Here is a 21,488-nt window from a genome sequence, read left to right on the forward strand (position 1 = left end):
AATTGGACTGGTCTCCCTTGTGATTGCTGCTCCCTATCTTATGGGAAGTGCTTTTGCTGTGTGATTTGCTTAATGTATTTGACCTGCTTTGAATAGTTCAATCTGCTGGACTGTTTTGATATAATTTAATGATTTGCTGACACTGATGTTTCTGAAGATGAGTTCTGGATGATTGATGATATGATAAGAATAGAGCTGCTTTGTGAATATTCATGCGTGTTCCTATCTACTCTTCTCAGATTAACTCTTCTAATCCTATCTGCCTGATCGCTTATGTATATATATATATATATATTACAAACTGATCCGTTCACAGCAGTGCTGATGCCCTCACCTTTCCCCCCTTCCTCTTTCCTCATCATGGTCCTCACTTCTTTATATCTTGACGTCCCTCTGAAGAGAGACAACTGCTTTCGAGGTGGCTGCTCCATTAGAAAGGTCATACCCCTTTCTTAATCATGTCCCTTCAATGATATCTCCTTACCAAGCATTGCCCCCAATCATTCATTAATCCGCCTAAGAATCTTTGATCGCTGAGCTCATTAGTTGATAACTCGATGCTTATGCGATTTGCTAGAATGTCTTAATTGTTGAGTTTATTAATTTCGGCTTGTGCGTTGGCTAGTGTTAACCTTTGATCGCGGCCTCCTAAGAATTTAAAATTTGTGATGTCTTATAAAGAAGACAAATTTTTCTGTTGATTACAATAAAGTTTATATTACTTCTTGGGTGGGGGCATGACAAAGGGTTTGGTAAGCTGATATGATTTATTGCTTTGAGTGATGCTTTTTCCTTATCTTGGTTATGCTTTTTGAATTTAATATCAGCTTGCTAATCTGCAGTTTTTTGATTACTTGTTTCAGGATTCTGCTGTTGTTTTACTTAAGGTTCAGCATGAATAAGTTGCTTAACTTCCTCCTATGGCTGCTGATAATAATTTGGATCATTGTTGTTCATAAAATCTTGACATAGGGTTCCTTGAGAAGAGCATATGCGCTCTAAGTGACCATGTTTCCGGCAGATCCTAAATTGTAAAGGGATGTTTTCAAAATCTCTTGGTGCCACCATTTCCAACACTAGCCTAACAGGCAGGTACTTGCCCAAGTTTATGTTAGCACGTCCTAATGTAGTTGAGGAACCCTTGGTTTTGGTAGACTCATAGACCATTATGTACTCTCCAATGAAAATTTAGATTATCCTCAGAGAGAATCTTCCAAGTATGCATAAACAGACTATATTTTTCATGAACAATACTCCCAGTTGAAAGGCCTGGTCTTTTTCCAGTTTAGGAGAGAAGACATTTAATAAACAATGTAGTAGCATTTAATTTTAATCTAACAAACTATCATTCCTGCACCCTTTGCCAAAACCAAAGCTCCTTTAACTAATTTACAAGCACACTCGCAAAAGTAAAATAAACACCGCTATCATTCATCATATAAACTGAAACAAGATTCTTGGCCAACCTAGGAATAAGTTTTGTGATGACTTGTGTTAGGATTTTTCATCATTAATAAAATTTACTATGAACATCTCTTTAATTTGGTGATGATTTGTGTCAGGATTGTGCTGTTGGTTTACTAAAGGCTCAGCACAAATAAGTTGGTTCCCTTCCTCCTATGGCTGGTGATAAGTATTTGGCTCGTCACTGCTCCAAATATCTTAACTTTGGGTTCCTTCAGAAGAGCATATCCTATTTAAGTGACCATAATGATGGCAGATCCAATATTAGAAGGAGATGTTTTCATAGTTCTATCTCAACCATTTCCAACACTATCCTATCAGGCAGGGTCTCGCTCAGGTCTATATGAAGTTGAACACGTGTCCTAATGTAGTTCAGGAATCCTCAGTTTTGGTAGACTCCAGGACAATTGTGTATTCCCCAATGAAATTTCCTTTTTCCCTTAGAAAAGAATCTTATCAATGTGCATGAATAGATCATAATTTTCATGAACCATGCTCCTAGTTGAAATGCCTAGTCTTCTTCACGTTCAGGACAGAAAACATTCAAGAAGTATCCTTTGGTCACAATTAATATCTTCATGGGCCGATATCATTTCCTATTCTCTTGGATCCATAATCGTCAAGTTTTGGGCCCTAGAGATGCAACAGTCTGTTTTCTATTTCATCCACCAAGAAGAACACCTTTAGAGATATTGCCATCCAGAGGTAATGGAGTCATTTTCATTATATGTTTGTTTTTTCACCTTCCTACATATGTTTTACATTCAATCAGATCATTTTCCTTTTTAATTTACTTTTAAAGAATATCATATATATTATACATGATAATCGTGTCCATTATCAAATCACAGTTATGTTCACCTAGGAACAGTAGCCAAATGTTCATCTAAGCAAGAAGAGAATGTGAGGATAGGATGCATACGTTCTAATCTCCTAAACATACTTTCCACTCACTTCCAAAAACATTTATACAAGTTTAAAAAATGAATCAAATACATGAACGAAACTGATGATGTGAAAATTAAGCAAGCCATGAGCTTTTACATAGAATAATCAGATCAATCTGTTTATTCCTACACAAAAAGATACTGCAGGGTATCCAATGAGATCTTACCTTGATGGTAACATAGATTAGTACAGGCAGAAAATCATCAGCTCCAGGAGGATTGTCATTTGTAGCCATAGAAACATTGAGTAACAAGTTGTTTATGACTCGACAGCAGTTGAGAATGCAAACCAACTTATCTCGAGGAGCCTTGTATGTGTTAATTTTCTGCAATTCCTTCTGTGCAAGCTGCATAAAAGCAATAATACAACAAACTATCAGTAAGATACAATACATCACCATCCATGCAAATGCATGCAAACCCACCTTTGGAGGAATTAAAAAACAACACAACTCATGTATTCAACAGCATAAGTTTGATGCCATTCTCAACCTGTTTAATTGTAATAACCTCAAAAAATCTAAATAAAAAATATATACCACTTTTGATCACCAACGTTCCATGAGGATGAGGTGAGAGCATACAGTGAGTAAATAATATCATTCAACACTTTCTGATCACCAAAATCCCGTGAGGGTGAGTTGAGTGGATGAATAATGGCAGGTGTGTGTGTACAACAATGCCTAAAAGAAGTAGCAATAGCTTGCATGAACAATACAAATATGCTGGAGCAAAAAATTATATTCAAATATGCTAAAATATCATCAAATAGACAACACATAAATATGAATCAAATCGGCTATTACAGTATGTTGCTGTTCTAAATACAAACATGAAATATTTGTTGGAAAATAAAACAACAATTTTAAACACATACAATCCCTAAATCATTGTCCTTGGGAAATGTAAGAGGTTTCATCCTCTGCTCTCCAAATTCAAGGGTTTCCATGCTCAAATTGATAGTTGAACAAAATGCTCAAGCTAAAATAGAAAATTTTATAAAAATGATAAATCTCTAAGTTCCAACAAACTGCCTGTAAGCCAGTTAATTAGTAAATAAGGCTTTTGTAATACTTTAAAAGAAAACAATAGTATTAAGTTATATCTACGGGTAGTTAGTTGCCTGACGGTTGATGGCCTAACCAACCGCGAACTCTTTATATTGTAAACTCGTAGCACATTTTGAATGCATTGGATTGGAATGGAATATAATATAGAAATCTGTGTTACATGAATATATCGTGGTATACTGTATTGTGTGTTCTTGATTCCGTGCTAATGTGTTACTATGCTCTGGTGTTATAATTTGGATATTGATGTTTTGTATACTACAACCTAACTCACTTAGGCTACTTACATTTTAGCGCTGTTGCCTAAGTCGAATCTAAAGGTCTTAGGAGGGAAAGCTGGCGGGATGGAAGTATAATGGGTCGTCCATTCAACCAAAGCATCCTGGTGACAGACAGTGACGTCGAGGATAATATGGAAGTAACCAGGGAGGATCAGTTGACACAAGACCTGATTCACGCGTGGAACGTTTCCGTGGACCGGTACGTACAGCGAGAAGCAGAATTGAGCGCTGTCTCGGCTGGTACGGTATGGGCGGAACTCAATGTGAACCAGGTCATGCACGATCTCCTGGGTAGCCTTCCACGGTTGTTGGCATGTGTACTCGTGGAACGTGAAGAGGAATGAGAGAACACACGGAGGGAGCAACGGAGGCAGCAAGTGCTTCAACAGTATAGAGAAAGGAACCGAAGGGAAGAAGAACAGAGGGACTTCACTCAGCGATGAAATCACCGTAGTTCCAACAATTAATGCCAAATACACTCAACAAAGATCGAAGCCGACAACCCTCAGAGGAAGAAGAAGGGAGCCACGACGACATAGTGAGAAGGTCCCTGCGCATCCAAGAGCAACTGGAGAGGCGCCTGAAACTCTACTGAGACAAGAGCCACGACAAGCCACAGGGAATAGAAAGTAGTGAGCATTGGGAGCAAACAACCACGTCGATCGAGTCAATGAACAATTCCCAAAGTAAAGCGGGGAGTACGAGAAAGATGGCACACAACCCCGAAAAACAGAAACTTCCTAGGTTCAATGGACTTGGATCAAAGGATCCCGCTCGCCATTGTAAAACCTATGTCACCATATGGCAGGCCAATGGTGAGGATGATGAGGATAACTGGCTGAAAGCATTTTTGGCCACCCTCCATGGAATTGCCATTGACTGGTACACGGACCTGCCCACCACTTCAAAGGATACCTGGAAAAAACTGGCCAAAGCATTTGAGGAGGAGTTTCGACTACTTAGGGACGATGACGAGATCGTCGCAGAAATATACAACACTAAACATGGCAAGACTGAGACCGTACGGTCCTATTACCGCAGACTAAAAGAATTAATTGGAAAAATGGACAATACGCCAGCAGATGGGTTGAAGAAGCAATGGTTCATCGAGGGTCTGCAACCATCCCTGCGAAAAAAGATGAAGGTAGTACCTCCATCTACTTTCATGGACGCTTACAATAGAGTCATGGATATTGAAAGCGAGAATAAGACATCAAAAGGCAAGAAGCACACAAGTGATGAGGATAGTAGTGATCAGGAAAGTGAGGAAGAATCACAAACCATACAAGCACTTTGGAAGGATATGAGACGGATGATGCAGGAAATACGGATGCAAAAGGAAGAAAGTACGGAGGGCAGGGACCTCTGGTGCACGGAGTGCAAACTGGAGGGACACACAAAAACCAACTGCCCAAAGAAAGCTTTCTGTGACATCTGCCAAGTGTTGGGGCATGCTATTAAGGAATGCCCCTACAACTTGAAGGCAAGGAGCGCCCAAGTACTATATACCCAAGAACAGGCAACACCACCAACTACACCCTCCAAGAACGCAAACTCAAACGCATCACCAGGTGGCTATAGGAGCAGTCAGAGGGGGAGTAACAACAACAGTAATAATAATACCCCACGGGGTCGCATCCAATACGATGCAAAAGGCAGACCAATGATACAATGTCGACGATGTAACAAATGGGGCCATTTTGCACGCGACTGCCAGAGTGGTGTCGGACAAGGGGGAGGGCTACTCTGCAAATGGTGTGGGTCGGGCAATCACGAAGATGCGGAATGTCCAAGGCAGAAAGGCGTGAACATGCTGGAGGTAGTACGGTCAGCACCAGAGGTACTGGCCATTACCCGATCCCATACAAGAAAACTAATATACCCTGACCCAGGTACAGAAAAGGAAAGACTAAAGGAGGCGCAAGAGGAAGTAGAAAGGGAAATGAGTGAGGAACGGAGAAAGACAGCATCCCACAAAACCACCAACACCATACGAACCGACTCCGAAGCAACCATAATGAAATAGCTGCTACAAACCACCATGCCGGTCCGTGTAGTGGATTTGTTGTAGACACTACTACAATTGCGGATAGCTATAAACCAAGTGGAGGAGACCAAGAAGCAGGGGAAGACGCCGAGCCACAGGGAGGGAATGGAAGAAAGGAACCACTCAAAGGAGACCAACGATCCTATGTTGATGGCAGTAGGGGTAGGCAGGACGCTAGCTGTAGTAGAAATGGAGATTCTCAGGTACAGGCTTACTAACACCATTGTAGATGGTGGGTCTGCTGTAAACGTGCTACCTGAAGAAACATGGAAAAACTTGGGAAAGCCAACGCTGTGGCCACCTACCTTCCACCTAGTAGGAGCTGACCAGCATGGCATCAAACCATTGGGCACGCTTATGGGCCAAAAGGTAACCATCGGGACACAACACTTCTTCTTAGATTTCATGGTCATATCATTGGAGCAGAAGGGATATGATGCACTCTTGGGAAGAGGATGACTTATCATGGCCAAAGCAGACCATAACTGGAAGAAAAGTACCCTTTCCATTGAAAGTGAGGGGAACAAATATGTCATTGACATTCGGAACCAACAGGTGAGTCAAGAAGTGGCCTCAGATTCCGGATCAGAGGAGGATACCGCAAGGGAACAAGGCGAGATAGAGCCGAATGAAGAAGGGGTACTCTGCCTCGGCAATTGTTCAGAAGATGAGACGAGTTCTCTCAGTGGACTATTCCACTGGCAGATGGAGGACTATGAGATCTTCCAGCCAGAGTGCAATGTGTTAGAAATTCTCGAGCTGGAAAACAATGACACCTACCCGCCACAATTTGCTGAATACGAGGAAGGAGGGGCAGAGGTAGACAGAACCCCGGCACATCAATTTGATAAAGAGGTGGTACAATACGAGGAACCGAAGGTCCAGAGCACCAACCTAGGGGATGAAAAGGACCCAAGAGTAATAATGGTTGGAGATGACTGGGACCCTGTGCTAAAGATGGCGGCATTCAAGATATTCTTGGAGTATAAAGATGTGTTCGCTTGGACTTATAAGGATCTGAAGGGAGTACCCCCAGAACTATGTGTTCATCGAATACCCTTGATGGAGGGGGCAAGGCCTGTGCGGAAACACCCCTATCGCATGAATAAGAACTATGCAGCCAAGGTGCAAGAAGAGATAGAAAAAATGCTAGAGGCTGGGATCATTTTCTGGGTGCAAACTAGTGAATGGGTTTCCCCCATTGTTATTTCCCTGAAAAAGGAAGGAAACCAAATCCGCATTTGTGTGGACTTCAGAAGCTTAAATGTTGTAACCATTAAGGACCCGTTCCTGATACCATTTACTGATAGTATCCTCGAAGAGATAGCGGGGCATGAGATTTACTCCTTCATGGACGGCTTTTCCGGCTATAACCAGATCAGCATCACAAAGGAGGACAAACTCAAAACCACATTTATTGTAGAAGATGGAGTTTTTGCGTACAACCATATGCCATTTGGGCTATGCAACGCCCCAACCACTTTCCAAAGGATCATTCTCCACATTTTTGACAAAATGGCCACGGGGAACTTCAAGGCCTTTCTGGACAACTGGTCAGTATATAGTGATAAGGAGAACCATTTGAGGATACTGGGGGAATGCATGGACCGGTGCGGACGAGCAAGACTTGCACTCAATCCCAAGAAATGTCAGTTCCTGGTGCCAAAGGGGAGATTACTCGGCCACAGTCTGTAAGGCGGGGTTAAAAACAGACCCAGATAAGATCAAAGTTATCCTCGACATGGATAGCCCAACGGATGTTACAAGGATAAAATCCTTCCTTGGCCATGTTGGGTACTACCGACGGTTCATTAAAGGATTTGCAGAAGTGTCCCTTCCACTTGAACGCCTAACAAGGAAAGGGGAACCATTTGTATGGGACAAGGAGCAAAACGAAGCCTTCGAAGAACTCAAAACCAGATTGGTAAGTGCACCTATTTTGGCATACCCAAATTGGGAGAATAAATTTCATGTACATGTGGACGCTTCTAACTTTGCAATTGGAGCCACCTTGACGCAACCTGGATCCTCAGGCTTGAACCACCCAATATATTTTGCTAGTAGGTTACTGTTAAAGGCAGAAAGAAATTATAGCACCACGGAAAGGGAAGCCTTGGGAATGGTATATGCAGTACAAAAGTTCCGCCATTATCTTTTAGCCACACCATTCACATTCTTCGTGGATCACCAAGCACTCATGTACCTGGTGAACAAACCTGTTATTCAAGGACGGGTAAGCCGATGGTTGATCTTGCTTCAGGAATTCACTTTCAATGTCGTGGTGCAACCAGGGAAAAGTCACATAATGGCTGACCACCTATCCAGAATAAAATCTGGGGAGCCAGCGGAAGGAGTGAGCAAAGATTTCCCTGATGGCCATTTATTCAAGATAGCCGTGTTACCTTCCTAGTACGAGAAACTCGGGCAGTATCTTTCTACAGCAACATTACCAGGCGACATGGCCCCAAGCGAGAGAAGGAAGCTAGCACTAAAAAGCACCACGTTTCAATTGATCCAAGGGCTCCTATATAAACTGGGGCCAGATACCACGGCATGGAAAATCTTGCTAGCAGGGCTCTATTGGCCTACACTCTATGCAGATGCGAGGGAATGGGTGACTAGCTGCGACACATGCCAAAGGGCAGGTAAGCCACTCAAACGAGACTTCATGCCTCTTTTCCCATCCCAACCACAGGAATTGTTCGAAAGATGGGGACTGGATTTCGTAGGACCACTTAGGACAAGCAAGGTGCATAGATGCCATTACATTGTGGTGGCTACAAAATACCTCACTAAGTGGGCCGAGGCCAGAGCTTGTTTACCTCACTGGGTAAACAGGAAGAATGCAGAAATCGAACAGCAATGTACAATGCAAATATAAAAGAAGTACCAGAATAAGCTTTCCATTAATGTCAAAGGATGTTCATATTATATCCGTCGTCAACATTACATGTCCTCCAATACCCGGAGGTGATACAATATATGACTGCCGAAGGGGTGCGACACAACCGTCACGACTCCAACTACCTACCCGTCGGCTAACTAACTATTGATAATTAACATTACTAACTATACACTTTTTCCCGATAACATCATCCCCCCCAAAAAAAGAAGTCGTCTCCGACGACTAACAACAAAATGGAGACAATGTAATATAAATATACAACCAAGTGAAAGTCAAGGAGGGGGCTGAGGAAGCATCCCTGAAGTCGAAGGGTGAGAGGCAGGTGTATGGGCCGCCAGGCGGGCGCGGAGCTCATAGACCTGTTGGGTGCGTGCTGCCACATCCCGCTCTGCCACCAACACCTTCTCTAAGGCAGTCTTCACCATAAGCGCAGCCTCCAGTAGCTCCTTCTCCTTGGTATCGTCCGACTCTGTCATGCGAACCAACTGGGCCTGAACAACATCTAACTCCTGCTGGACAAGACTCCGCGCACTCTGCTCCTCCGAAAGACGGGTGTCCACCGCAACCTTCTCTGCGCGGGCTGTCTCAAGTTGTGCGACCAACTCTGATCTCTCGGCTGCCCACGAGGCTTGTTGTCTGGCCATGTCCTGCTCTAACTCAACTCGAGCAGCCTCGCGAACCGCAGACTCATGCTGCGTCTGGCGTAAGGCATAGTAGGCCTCCCTGTAAACCTGCTCAATCTCCCGGACGAGAGTCGTCACCCTACTCTCCACGACGGGCTGAGGCACACGCCAAGCCTCCAACATCGCATCCGTCTGGGTAACTGGCCACCCTCGCGCCTCAAAACATGAGGTGAAAGCTGTTGGACAGCCGTCTCGCATAAACTGGAGGACCTGCTCTAATTCCTCCACAGCCTGCTGTAGAGCCCGTGTCTGAGCCGCGGCCACCACTCGCCGACCCCTTGTCACCATATCTGCCAAGTAAACCTCAATATCCTCCCCATCCAGCCCCGATTGAGGTACAAGAAGCCCACGTGGTAACTCAAAAGTCTCCTCAACCACACCTGCTGCATCCTGCTGGCACAATGGTGTCTCCCCCGCCCCCTCAAGTGTAGCAGTTGCCTGCTCTGGGCCGGTAGGAACATCCTCTCCAGTGACCTGTCCCTCTGCTGGTGCCTGCGTCTCCGCCGAGGAATCCTCCAGATCCACCACCTCAGTGGGAGGCTCTCGCCGAGGTGAGAGTACAGCTGCTCCTACGGGTGGCATCACTGTCATCTGGAATCTCCGGGTCAGCCAACTCCCCATAGCCGCCACCGATGGAGCTGCACTCAACACCTCCGACCCTCTCTCCCCTTCGGAAACATGTCCTACGATGGGCTCCTCCAACAAGGAGGCAGCAACCGTCACCACTACGTCGGATCCCACAACGTCCAGTCGCACCTGAGGCTCCGTCTCAACCATCTCCTCTGCCACGCCTCCCTGCGGTGGACCCCACAACTCTGTCGTGCTGTCAGTACATGCCTCTACGGGAGTCGGTCCTGCGGTTGGTGCACAAGTCTGCTGCGGTGGTATGGCGGAAGGTGCTACGGCCGGCTGCATGGGCCCGAGTGTAACGGGCGTGCGGCTCTGCCCAAATGCCGGAATCGAAGTACTGCCCGCCGACGACCCCACAAGTGTGCCAAGTGGGAGTGTGGGTGGTGCAAACAACACTCGCTCTCCGGCGGGTTCCATCCTCCCCTCGTCTGCGGCCCGACTACTACTGTCATCCTCATCCTCCGAATCCTCGGAATCCTCTGCACTGCTAGAAGTTTCTCGCCCACTATCTGGTTCTGCTGCGGTGGTCTCTAATACCCGTTTCCGCTTCGCGGAAGAGTGTCCAATATCCAGATGTCGCCAATGCATGATAGGAGGCTCACCCTCCGCCAAGGGTCCCTGTGGCCGTACCTCCAACTCAGCCTCTGGCACTGCTTCCCGCGTAGCCTCCAAGAACAGTCCAATGGCATAGTGGGGCATGTAAAACGTGCGCTGCTCCATCATCAAGAATGCACACATCCGCTCTGATAACAAGGTAGCCCAATCATACACGACTCCGTTCATCAACCCGTTCATCAACACTATCTGTGGTAGAGCGATGTCTGATGCCCTTCCCGACCCTGTCAACCTGCTTTTGATGACGTCCATAATGCATCGCCAATGACCCTATGCGACAAAGGACCTACGCATCCCACGACCCTTCGTGGCGTCTACGATGCTCGCCAACTCTGCTGGGGTCAAGTCTCGGGACACTCGCCTAATCCAATGTTCCTTTTCTTCCCGTGTCATCTTCTTCGGCTTCAAGTCCACTTTCTTGCCATGTATGCCTGGGATGCCAAATACTCTGGTGAAATCTGCAGGTTTGAAGGATATGGTGATATCCTTCCCGAGATACTCAAATGTGCTCGTCCGTGAGTGGCTATCAAAGGTATCAACCATATATCGCAATGCTCCCTCGTACTCGCGAATGGCGAACACAGGCATCCGAATAGCCCATTCTACCCCTGCTTTGCGAAGACTTGTCTTCACCAAATTATCATCCGGCGTGTTTTGCCACCATTTCCGACATTCCACCCCATTCAATCCCTCAAAGGTGATATTCTGTGAAGTGGAGGTGTTCTTCCCTCGTGTCGTGGGCTGCTGTGGTGTCTTTTTCTTCTGCCTGGCTTCCATTGTGCCACCTGCTATTCGAACCCCTGAAGGAAGAATACGGGCATCCGGCTTCCTATGGCTGCTATCCTGCAATTGTTTTTTCCAATTTCTTTTTCCCGCAGACTCCATTAGCTTCCTGTAACTGATTCTTGATTCTAGCTATCGTAAAAAAAAAAAAAAAAACGGCTAACTGCCTCCAGGCAGCGAAGACTGTGCGGAGGTGATGTACCGCTGTGTGGTGCGTTTTTTGACCACACGCTGTTCGCACAGAATCCCACTTTTTCCTTCTACCGCACGGTAGCTTCTTTCTCTTCACGCGTTCGGCTGGTGCATCGGATTGGGTTCACCTTCTGTTCGCCCATACAGGTAATTAATCCCTCATTTCAATTTTTTTTTTTTTTTTTTTTTGGCGTTTGACTTCCTTCATTCCCCCGCGGCATCTCCTTCGTGCGGCGTTCTTAGCGTGCGGTAAGAAAATCTTTTCGTCTTCCACGCCTTTCTCTCCCACGGCCTTCGGTTTCCACCGCACGGTGGCTTCTTCTTCTTTCCCTCCCTTCGGCGGCTCTTGTTTTCCCTTACCGCGTGGTGGCGTGGTGGTGCGGGGTTCTGCTTCCTTCCCTGTGTGTCCTGTGTTTCCTTTGCGCTGCGTTCGAATGACCTTTTTTAATGCGGCTTTCCCTTCGGTAGGCGGCTGTGTTCCTTGCGTTCGGTGGCCAGCGTTTGTAGAATTCCCTTCGGTGGTAGGCGTTTATACTCCCGCGGCTTCCACCGTCGGTGGCTTCCACCTTCGGTGGTCCCACCGCACGGTGGCTTCCACCGTCGGTGACTTCCACCGCACGGTGGTTTCCACCTTCGGTGGTGCCACCGCATGGTGGTGTCCACCGTGGTGGTGCCACCGCACGGTGGCACCCACTACGTGGCCACCGTAAGGTGGTTCCTTTGTTTTTTTTTTCTTTTTTTTTTTTCAATTTTTTTTCAATTTTTTTTTTTTTTCCAATTTTTTCAATTTTTCTTTTATATATTTTTTTCAAATTTTTATATATATATTTTTTTCGAATTTTCTAATAATTTTTTTTTTTTTCTTCTTTTTTCATTTTCATTTATTATCTGACTGCGACTGCGCGCCTCCTGTCAGGCTGCTCCTGCGCGCTTCCAACCTCTGGTGATACACTTTCAGTTTTGACCCGTTGACGCCCTCTAGAATTTCCTGTCCGTCGAGGGTCGAGAGCTTGACGGATCCATTCGCTGCGACTTCTCGGATCCTGTAAGGACCTAGCCACTTCACTCTGAACTTGCCGGGCTTAATCTCATTCCGTCCGTTATACTTTAGGACTAATTGGCCCGGCGTGAACCTCGCCCGCCGAATGTGTTGGTCATGCCAGTATTTTCTGCGTTGCTGGGCCACGTCTGTCACCCATTGTGCCATCGTCCGTCTTTCATCCAACTTATTTAAGGCGTATAGTCTCTCTCGAAGGCTTTCCATGTCGCCTAACTTGTTGTCAATAGCGATTCTAAGACTTGGCACCATGAATTCGACCGGTACCACAGCCCCCTGGCCATACTTCAATTGGAAAGGTGTCTGCCTGGTGGTTACTTTGTAAGTTGTGCGGTACGCCCAAAGTACCGAAGGCAGACGCTCCTCCCAGTCTTCTTTTTCCACCCCACAGGACTTATAAATTACCGACACGATGATTTTGTTGGTCGCCTCAGCCTGACCGTTTGCCCTGGGATAGTACGGACTTGATAGAGAATGAAAAATTTTGAACTCGGTTGTCAGTAGTCGAACAATATGATTTACAAAGTGCCCCCCTCTATCACTTGTCAGTTGAATAGGTATTCCGTACCGGGTGATAATCTGTTCATAAATGAATTTCGCCGTACTGACGGCGGAGTTGTCTGCCAAAGCCCTCGCTTCGACCCATTTGGTCAAATATTCTGTCGCCACGACAATGTATCTACATCGTCGAGCGCAACTTGGTTTCAATGGACCAACGAAGTCTAACCCCATCTTTCGAACAACTCTTGAGCATGCGACGGGTTAAGTGGCATGAAATCTCTCTTTAACGGTCGCCCAGCACACTGACATGTATCACAACTTGTCACCCATTCTATGGCGTCATTATGCAGTGTCGGCCACCACAAGCCAGCTAGTAGGACCTTCCTTGCTGTCGTATCCGGTCCCATGTGTCCTCCAGCGGCCCCTTCATGGGCTTCTCTCAATACTCCTGGGATTTCCTCTTCCAATACACATCGTCGTAGGATCTGGTCAGGTCCCATTTTGTAGAGAAGGCCATTTATAAGTTGGAATGTTCGGCTTCTTAATACAAGTTTCCGTCTTTCGCCTACTGACATTTCCTTAGGAAATTTTGACGTTGACAGGTATTCACCCACACTCGTGTACCAATGAGGAAGGATGGCAATGCGAAAAAGATGGGCGTCCGGAAAATCCTCGCTAACGCCTTCGGCCGGCTCTCCCGACTTGATCCGTGATAGCTGGTCGGCTATGACGTGGCTCTTGCCAGGTCTGACAATGATGTTGAACGTAAATTCTTGTAACAGCAACAGCCATTGACTAATCCGCCCCTGGATGATTGGCTTGTTCACCAAATACATCAACGCCTGGTGATCCACATAAAATGTGAATGGTGTCGCCAATAGGTAATGTCGGAATTTTTGGACGGAGTATACCATGCCGAGGGCTTCTCTCTCCGTCGTGCTGTAGTTCCTCTCTGCGTTTGACAAGAGTCGACTTGCAAAATACACTGGGTGGTCCAGCCCGTGGCTGCCAACCTGTGCCAGGGTGGGCCCTATGGCGAAGTTGGATGCGTCGACATGTACATGGAACTCTTTGTCCCAGTCTGGGTATGTCAAGATTGGCGCACCCACTAATCGTGACTTTAACTCTTGAAAAGCCTCTTCTTGGGCCGTCCCCCAGACGTACGGCTCCCCCCTTCGTGTCAGCTTATCAAGTGGGTATGATACTTGGGCAAAGTTCTTAATAAACCGCCTATAATACCCGATGTGTCCAAGAAATGACTTGACACCGGTGACATCGTCGGGCGCCTCCATCTCCACAATGACCCGTATTTTGTCAGGGTCCGTCTTTAGTCCAGCCTTACAGACGATGTGCCCTAGTAACTTGCCCTGAGGCACCATGAATCTGCATTTCTTGGGATTTAGGGCGAGGCGGGCTCGTCGGCATCTCTCCATGCATTCGCCAAGTGCGGCCAGATGTGCCTCCTCCATGCTATAAATGGACCAATCATCCAAAAATGCTTTGAAGTTTCCTACGGACATTTTATCGAAGATATGGAGGATTATCCGTTGAAAGGTAGCTGGCGCGTTGCACAACCCGAATGGCATCCGGTTGTATGCATAGACGCCATCTTCTACGACAAAGGTGGTCTTCAATTTGTCCTCCTCTGCAATGGAAATTTGATTGTATCCGGAGAATCCATCCATAAACGAATAAATTTCATGACCCGCGACTTCCTCGAGGATGGTGTCTGTGAATGGTATGGGAAACGGATCTTTAATTGTGACAGCATTCAAACACCTGAAGTCTACACAGATTCTTATCTGATCGGCCTCCTTTTTCAAAGGATATCACAATGGGTGATACCCATTCACTCGTCTGGACTTTGAAGATAATCCCTGATTCAAGCATGCGGTCAATTTCATTATTTACCCTGGCCGCATAATTTTTGTTCACCCTGTATGGCCTCTTCCGTACGGGCACGGCTCCGGGAACCAGAGGGATCCGATGTACACAAAGTTCTTGTGGTACCCCCTTGAGGTCCTTATACGTCCAAGCGAACACATCTTTGTATTCTGTGAAGATTTTGAACGCCGTTGTCTTTAAGACCGGATTCCAGTTGTCGCCGACCAGAATATTTTTCTGTTCTGAAGTTTCCCCAAGGTTTATAACTTGAAGTGCGGATTCTTCGTACCTTATGGGCTTACTTTTGTCAAACTGGTGCGCTGGTGCGTCATCCATAGGGACATCCCCTTCCTTGTATTGTCCGTACTCTGGCGGAAACTCGTTCATGTCAGGTCCTTCAATCCCCAACATATTGCACCCGTACAATAATTCATAGTCTTCCATTTGCCAATGGAAGAGCCCTCTCAAAGAATCCGTCTCATCCTCAGAACAGGCTTGAATTCCTAAGATGCCTTCGTCATCTGGTTCCCTGCCCTCTTTTCCTTCGTCGGTATCCTCTCCGTCGGACTCTGACTCTGACGCCAACTCTTCACTGACCAGTTGAGTTTTGAGGTCAATGGTATACCTTCGGCCAGCCTTTTCCATGGACAAGGTGTTCTTCTTCCAATTGTGGTTTGCTTTGGCCGCCACCAACCAACCTCTGCCGAGGATGGCGTCGTACCCCTTCTTCTTCAATGGGATGACCACAAAATTCAAGACGAACGGTTGTGTTCCGATCGTCACTGGTTGCGCCATGAGTGTGCCAAGCGGCTTGATGCCATGTTGGTCTACTCCCAATAAATTAAAGGTGGACGGCCAGAGAGTAGGTTTACCCAATTTTTTCCATGTTTCCTCTGGCAAGACATTTACTCCCGACCCGCCGTCGACAATTGTGTCAGTCAAGATGGTGCCCAATATACCCATTTCCACCACTGCTGGGTGTCTACCATTATTGATCGTCAGGGTTAATGGGTCTGTTGCTGTCTCGCCAAGGTTGTCCTTGCCATGTATTGGTTGGCCTACTGGGGTTACTATTGCGGATTGCAACAACGTCGCTCGCAAGTGCGGCATACTTTCCAGGAGGTCCTTCATTTTGACGGGTATCTCGACCTGTAACAGTTGGTTTATAATGTTTGTTTCTCCTTCAGAGCGAGAAGTACCCGCCAGCCCCTGTGCATCCTTGCTCCTTGACATCTCCTTCTTCAGTTCCGCTCGTGCCTCCAGTGCCTTTCGTTTTTCCGTGCGGGGGTCTGGATAAGTGGCTGCTTTCGTCTTGGACCTTGTTATGGCGAGTGCATCCTCCGTTTCTACATTCAATAGGTTCACGCCAGATTTGGGACAATTGCCATCATCATGGTCCCCCGGACCGCACCACTTGCAAAGTTTTTGTGGTGCTTCCTCCACTGTACAGTCTCTAGCGAAATGCCCCCAGTGATTGCAAGCTCGGCATTGTATCATCGGCCGCCCTTTAGCGTTGTATTGGATTCGGCTTCTATTATTCGTATTGTTATTATTACCTCTTCCTCGCCTGTTGTTTCGGTAGCCGCCAGACGAGGCGTTGTTGCTCGCAGGCTGGGACGTGCCGGCTGACGCAGATGGTTCTGTAAAGAGAACCTGTTGGCTACGGGTCCTCATATTGTACGGACACTCCTTGGTAAGGTGTCCGGCAATCTGGCAAATATCACAAAATGCTTTTTTCGGACAAGACCCCTTGGTGTGTCCGTCGGCACGACAGTCCGTGCACCATAACTCCCCTTCGTCGCCCTTGCTTGTGCTTCCTTTGGTTGCCTTTATCTCTCTCATCATTCGCTCCATATCTTTCTGGAGAGCCCGTACCTTCCGATTAGAGTCGTCATCACTGCTATCACTTTTGTCAGAAGAGGAATCATCCTCCGACGAGGATTTATTTTTCTTCTTTTTGGACGTCTTCTGTTCACTTTCTAAATCCATTGCCCTGTTATAGGCGTCGGAATATGAAGGAGGTACTATCTTCATTTTTCGTCTAAGGGATTTCTTTAGACCTTCCACGAACCACCGTTTTTTCAGTCCGTCTGTCGGCTGGTTCTCCATCTTTCCTAGCAACTCTTTGAGCCGCCGGCTGTAGGTTCGGACAGTCTCGTCCTTCCTCTATTTCGTGCCGTAGATTTCGGCTACGATCTCATTGTCGTCTCTTAGGAGACGAAACTCTGCTTGAAATTCCTTCTTCAGGTCTGCCCATGTGCCAATTTTAGCCTTATCCGTATCCGAAAACCAGTCGATGGCTACGCCCCTCAGGGTTCCGGGAAACTGTGTTACCCACTCGTCCTCATCCGTAACACCATTCGCTCCCCAAATTGTTTCACAAGTGCGACAGTGGCGGACAGGGTCTTCTTTCCCATCCCCATGGAACTTTGGAAGTTTTTGTTTTTGTGCCATACCTTGCCTTTTTACTACTGGTGGCTGTTGTCCTACTCCGAATGGGTCAGATCCTATAAGGGGTGCTTGACCGCCGTGCCCCGGTGTCCCTCCGACACTCCTGGCAGCCCCGGTGTCTTCTCCCTCTCCTGCCTCCTCCCCACTCCCTGGAGTTTTGCTAGCCTCTGGTGTGTGTGGCACGTCCCTCAACTCCCTCAACTGAGTTTTGGTACACTCTATCCTACGGCGGGTTTCCGCAAGTAACTCCTCCCGACTCCGTGGGTGGCCGCTGGCCTTACCGTCCCCTTCGGAGCGTTCCTCCTCTCTTCGTTTATACCTCTGTCGCCTTTCCGCTTGCTGTTCAAGTATCAAGGCACGTTGGGCTACTGCACGTTCATCTATATATTGTGGCTTATTTTTGTCTTTATTCAGTGTATTGGGCATTAATTCCCAGACCGCTTTCTATATACTTGACATAAAAAGTAGAACACTTTTATTCATTCATAATGTGGAAGACAAGTTTATGCCAACAATATGACATAATTATTACAATAAGTGTTCTTTTATTCCGTCTCGTATGGCTCACGGTGCAAATGCCCCTGACCTGGCGCCATCTCGTTCTGCTTCCTGTTCCTCGTACTGCTGCAAAATTTGTTGGCGTCGCTTGTCCTGGGCAATCTCCTCCAGGCGAGCTTGTTGTGCCAACGATGCTTGTGCTAGCAGTCGGGGGAGATGGTTCATCAACCGATTTACCTCCGGACTCACTTCCAACGCTGTCCACACGGCACTTGGTGGGACTTCCGCCTCCGCCGCCTCTCGTCGCACGTAGGTCTGAATGGCTACTTGGAGTAGAATCGAAAATTCTCTCGTCGCAGTGTCTTCTCCTACGTAGAGTTCTGTTTGGGCATCGTCGACCTCCGGGTTCACCTCACCAATGGGTAGGCCCATTGTGTCTGTGCGCCATCCGTGTCTCCGTGTCTCCTGTTCCCGAGTTCGTGTCGGCAACGACGCCAAATGTTTACCTCACTGGGTAAACAGGAAGAATGCAGAAATCGAACAGCAATGTACAATGCAAATATAAAAGAAGTACCAGAATAAGCTTTCCATTAATGTCAAAGGATGTTCATATTATATCCGTCGTCAACATTACATGTCCTCCAATACCCGGAGGTGATACAATATATGACTGCCGAAGGGGTGCGACACAACCATCGCGACTCCAACTACCTACCCGTCGGCTAACTAACTATTGATAATTAACATTACTAACTATACACTTTTTCCCGATAACAGAGCTTTACCCGACAACACAACCTTGAGCACCGCCAAGTTTCTCTATGAACACATTGTGACCCGGTTCGGGATACCCCTGCAAATCACGAGTGATAGGGGGGTACACTTTGTCAATCAAGTGATATGCAATATGACAACAAAATTCAAGATCTTCCACGCATTGTCTAGTCCGTACTATCCCAGGGCGAATGGCCAAGCGGAGTCCACCAACAAAGTACTCGTATCTACTCTCTACAAGGCGTGTGGAGTAGAGCAAGGGGATTGGGAAGAGCGATTGCCTGCAGTATTGTGGGCCTACCGGACAACGTACGAGGCGACAACGACACACACTCCCTTTCAACTTATGTATGGACAAGAGGCAGTGATGCCAGCAGAATACACTATGCCAACCTTGCGGATAACAGTACAAAACAGATGGGGGGATGAGGAAAGCCTAAAGGAACGACTCATGACCTTGCAAAAATTAGATGAGCACCGCCTAATGGCACAATGGGCCATAGAAGTGGCTCAAAACAGAAGAAAAGCTTGGCATGATAAACATCTAAGGCGGATGAAGTTCTCGCCGGGGCAGCTGGTACTCAAGTACAATGGCCGTAATGAACTCCGACCAAGTAAATTTTGACTTTGATGGCTAGGACCATACAAAGTAAGGGAGGTGGAAAAAAATGGACCTATTAAATTGTCTAACCTAGATGACAGTCCCATCAAGGATCCAGTAAATGGATCAAAACTAAAAATCTACAAAGAAAGGGAAGCCATAGCCATTAATATGGTGGCCATTAAAATGGTGGAACCCATAGGTGGTCACAAGGACAAAGTGATGGTGATGGAAAAAAATAAAGTAGCTGATTTCCACAAAGTCCAAACAGAAATATGGGAAGGTAGATTAAAGTGGAACAAAGAAAAAACGAAGAGAGAAGAGGACGGAGAGAGAAAAAGAATAAGAAAAAATACAAGGCAAAAATATTTAAAAATAAAAGGCCAAGGCAAAATATCAAAAAATAAAGACAAAACATTCAAAATTAAAGCAAGGAAAAAACATAAGAAAATCGTGAAGCGCTTAGTGTACGCTAAAACCAAAAAAGTGAAGGAGAGAGACAAGGAGAAAAGGCGACACATTAGGCATGCCACCGTACGCACAACCGGGGGAAGGAACAAGAGAAGGACGCAGGCAGGAAGCGGAGCAGCGAAGGCCACACGCGGCGTAAGGGAGAGCCGTGGTGTGCAGGGACGCAGCGCACGCAGAGTGAGCGTACGCAGGGTGAGCGTACGCAGGGTGGGGGAGAGCCGCAGCGTGGAACAAGGACGCGGGGTGAGCGTACACAAAGGAAGTGTACACGAGGTGAGCGTACGTGAAGTGGGGGAGAGCCGCGGCGTGGAACAAGGACGCAGCGTACGCGGCGGCACACAAAGCAGCAACGCGAAGGGGGAGAAGGCGGCACGAAGGGGGAAGCGTACGCACCCACCAGCATACGCAACCATCAGCCGGAGGGGTGGCGTAAATCGGCTACGGCATACGCAACTCCCCGCGTGCGTAGCCCCCAGGCACAATGTATACCTTGGGTGTCGGGTGGAGTTTCAATCGTAGCGTACGCGACACCTAAAGTACGCAACACCTCAACCACAGAGTATACGTCCACAGCCCTCGGGTACAGCAGCATACACGCACGAGATGGTGAAAGGGAGTCATGGGAACCCTAGAACGGGAAGCTACGACATAAATTACAAAGCCAGTACCTCTAACAAGCAAGCAATGGCCATGCCAGGAACCAGCAAGAAAAGCCAGGAGAGGACATCAGAACAAGTGAATGTGGAGAATGTCACATTTGAAGGAGTGCTTGGAAGCAAGTGCAGGAGGTGGTGGGAAAACAATGAGGAGGACCACCCCCTAAAGAGTTCACTGAAGAAAGCAGAAGTTGATAAAATCATTTTTATGCCCATCTTCAACCTAAAAGAATTTGAGCCTATATTGCGTGCCATGGTCCATGGGTATGAGCAGGGCAAGCATAGATCAGTAATTGACTATTTGGGACAGACAGTGGTCATTTCTTATGCACCCAAGGAATTCAGCAAGGTTTTCGGAATTCCCAGTAGCAGCAATTCAGCTATGACACCGTCAGCGAGAATGCCTATAGAAGAAAAGAAGTGGCTGCTGGAACACATCTGCGGTGATACACTCACAGAAGAGCAATGGGGCAGTTTATGGCAGAATAGCAATAGAAGGGGCTTGAAGAAATCTTATCTCACCTCCCCAGAGTGGAGATGTGTCATGGATATCCTGAAGAGTAAGCTAAAGGCAGCAAGCTGAGCATCCGATGTTGCAATATGGATGCTACGCCTCATGTACGGACTAAGTAATGGCAAAATTTACAACTGGGGCCGAGACCTTTCCAGCCGGGTAAAAGAAGCCATGCTCCTCAAACACAAAACTCTATATGTGCCCCATCACCTCATTGGCCTCTTCTTGGAAGCATTGAGAACTCAAGTGGCGTTGGAAAATAGAGGAGGGTTTGTGGCCTCAAGCCGGGTGGAGCCCTACAAGCCAGCCATGTATTATTGGCTACACCTGGACACTTTTACAGTAGTAGCCACAGAGACAACATCGAGGAAAAAAGCAAGGCAAGAACTGGCAAGGAACATAGAAGATGGAGGAGAAGAAGATAACAACTCTGAGGAAGAGGAGGAAGAGGTAGAGACAAGGGA

At 46.9% G+C, this 21,488-nt stretch overlaps 1 protein-coding gene across 2 annotated transcripts in view; it reads right to left on the bottom strand.

Moving 5' to 3' along the window:
• LOC131057692 (vacuolar protein sorting-associated protein 9A) overlaps positions 1 to 21,488 on the bottom strand; it is a 169,371-nt gene that overhangs the window by 29,994 nt on the left and 117,889 nt on the right. For both annotated transcript variants that reach the window (XM_057991839.2, XM_057991840.2), the window contains one exon: positions 2,579 to 2,758. In XM_057991839.2, the coding sequence (XP_057847822.1) occupies positions 2,579 to 2,758 (180 nt within the window). The remainder of the gene's footprint in view (positions 1 to 2,578; positions 2,759 to 21,488) is intronic.

The sequence above is a fragment of the Cryptomeria japonica genome, chromosome 10 (genome assembly GCF_030272615.1).
Source record: "Cryptomeria japonica chromosome 10, Sugi_1.0, whole genome shotgun sequence".
Lineage (NCBI taxonomy): Eukaryota > Viridiplantae > Streptophyta > Pinopsida > Cupressales > Cupressaceae > Cryptomeria > Cryptomeria japonica.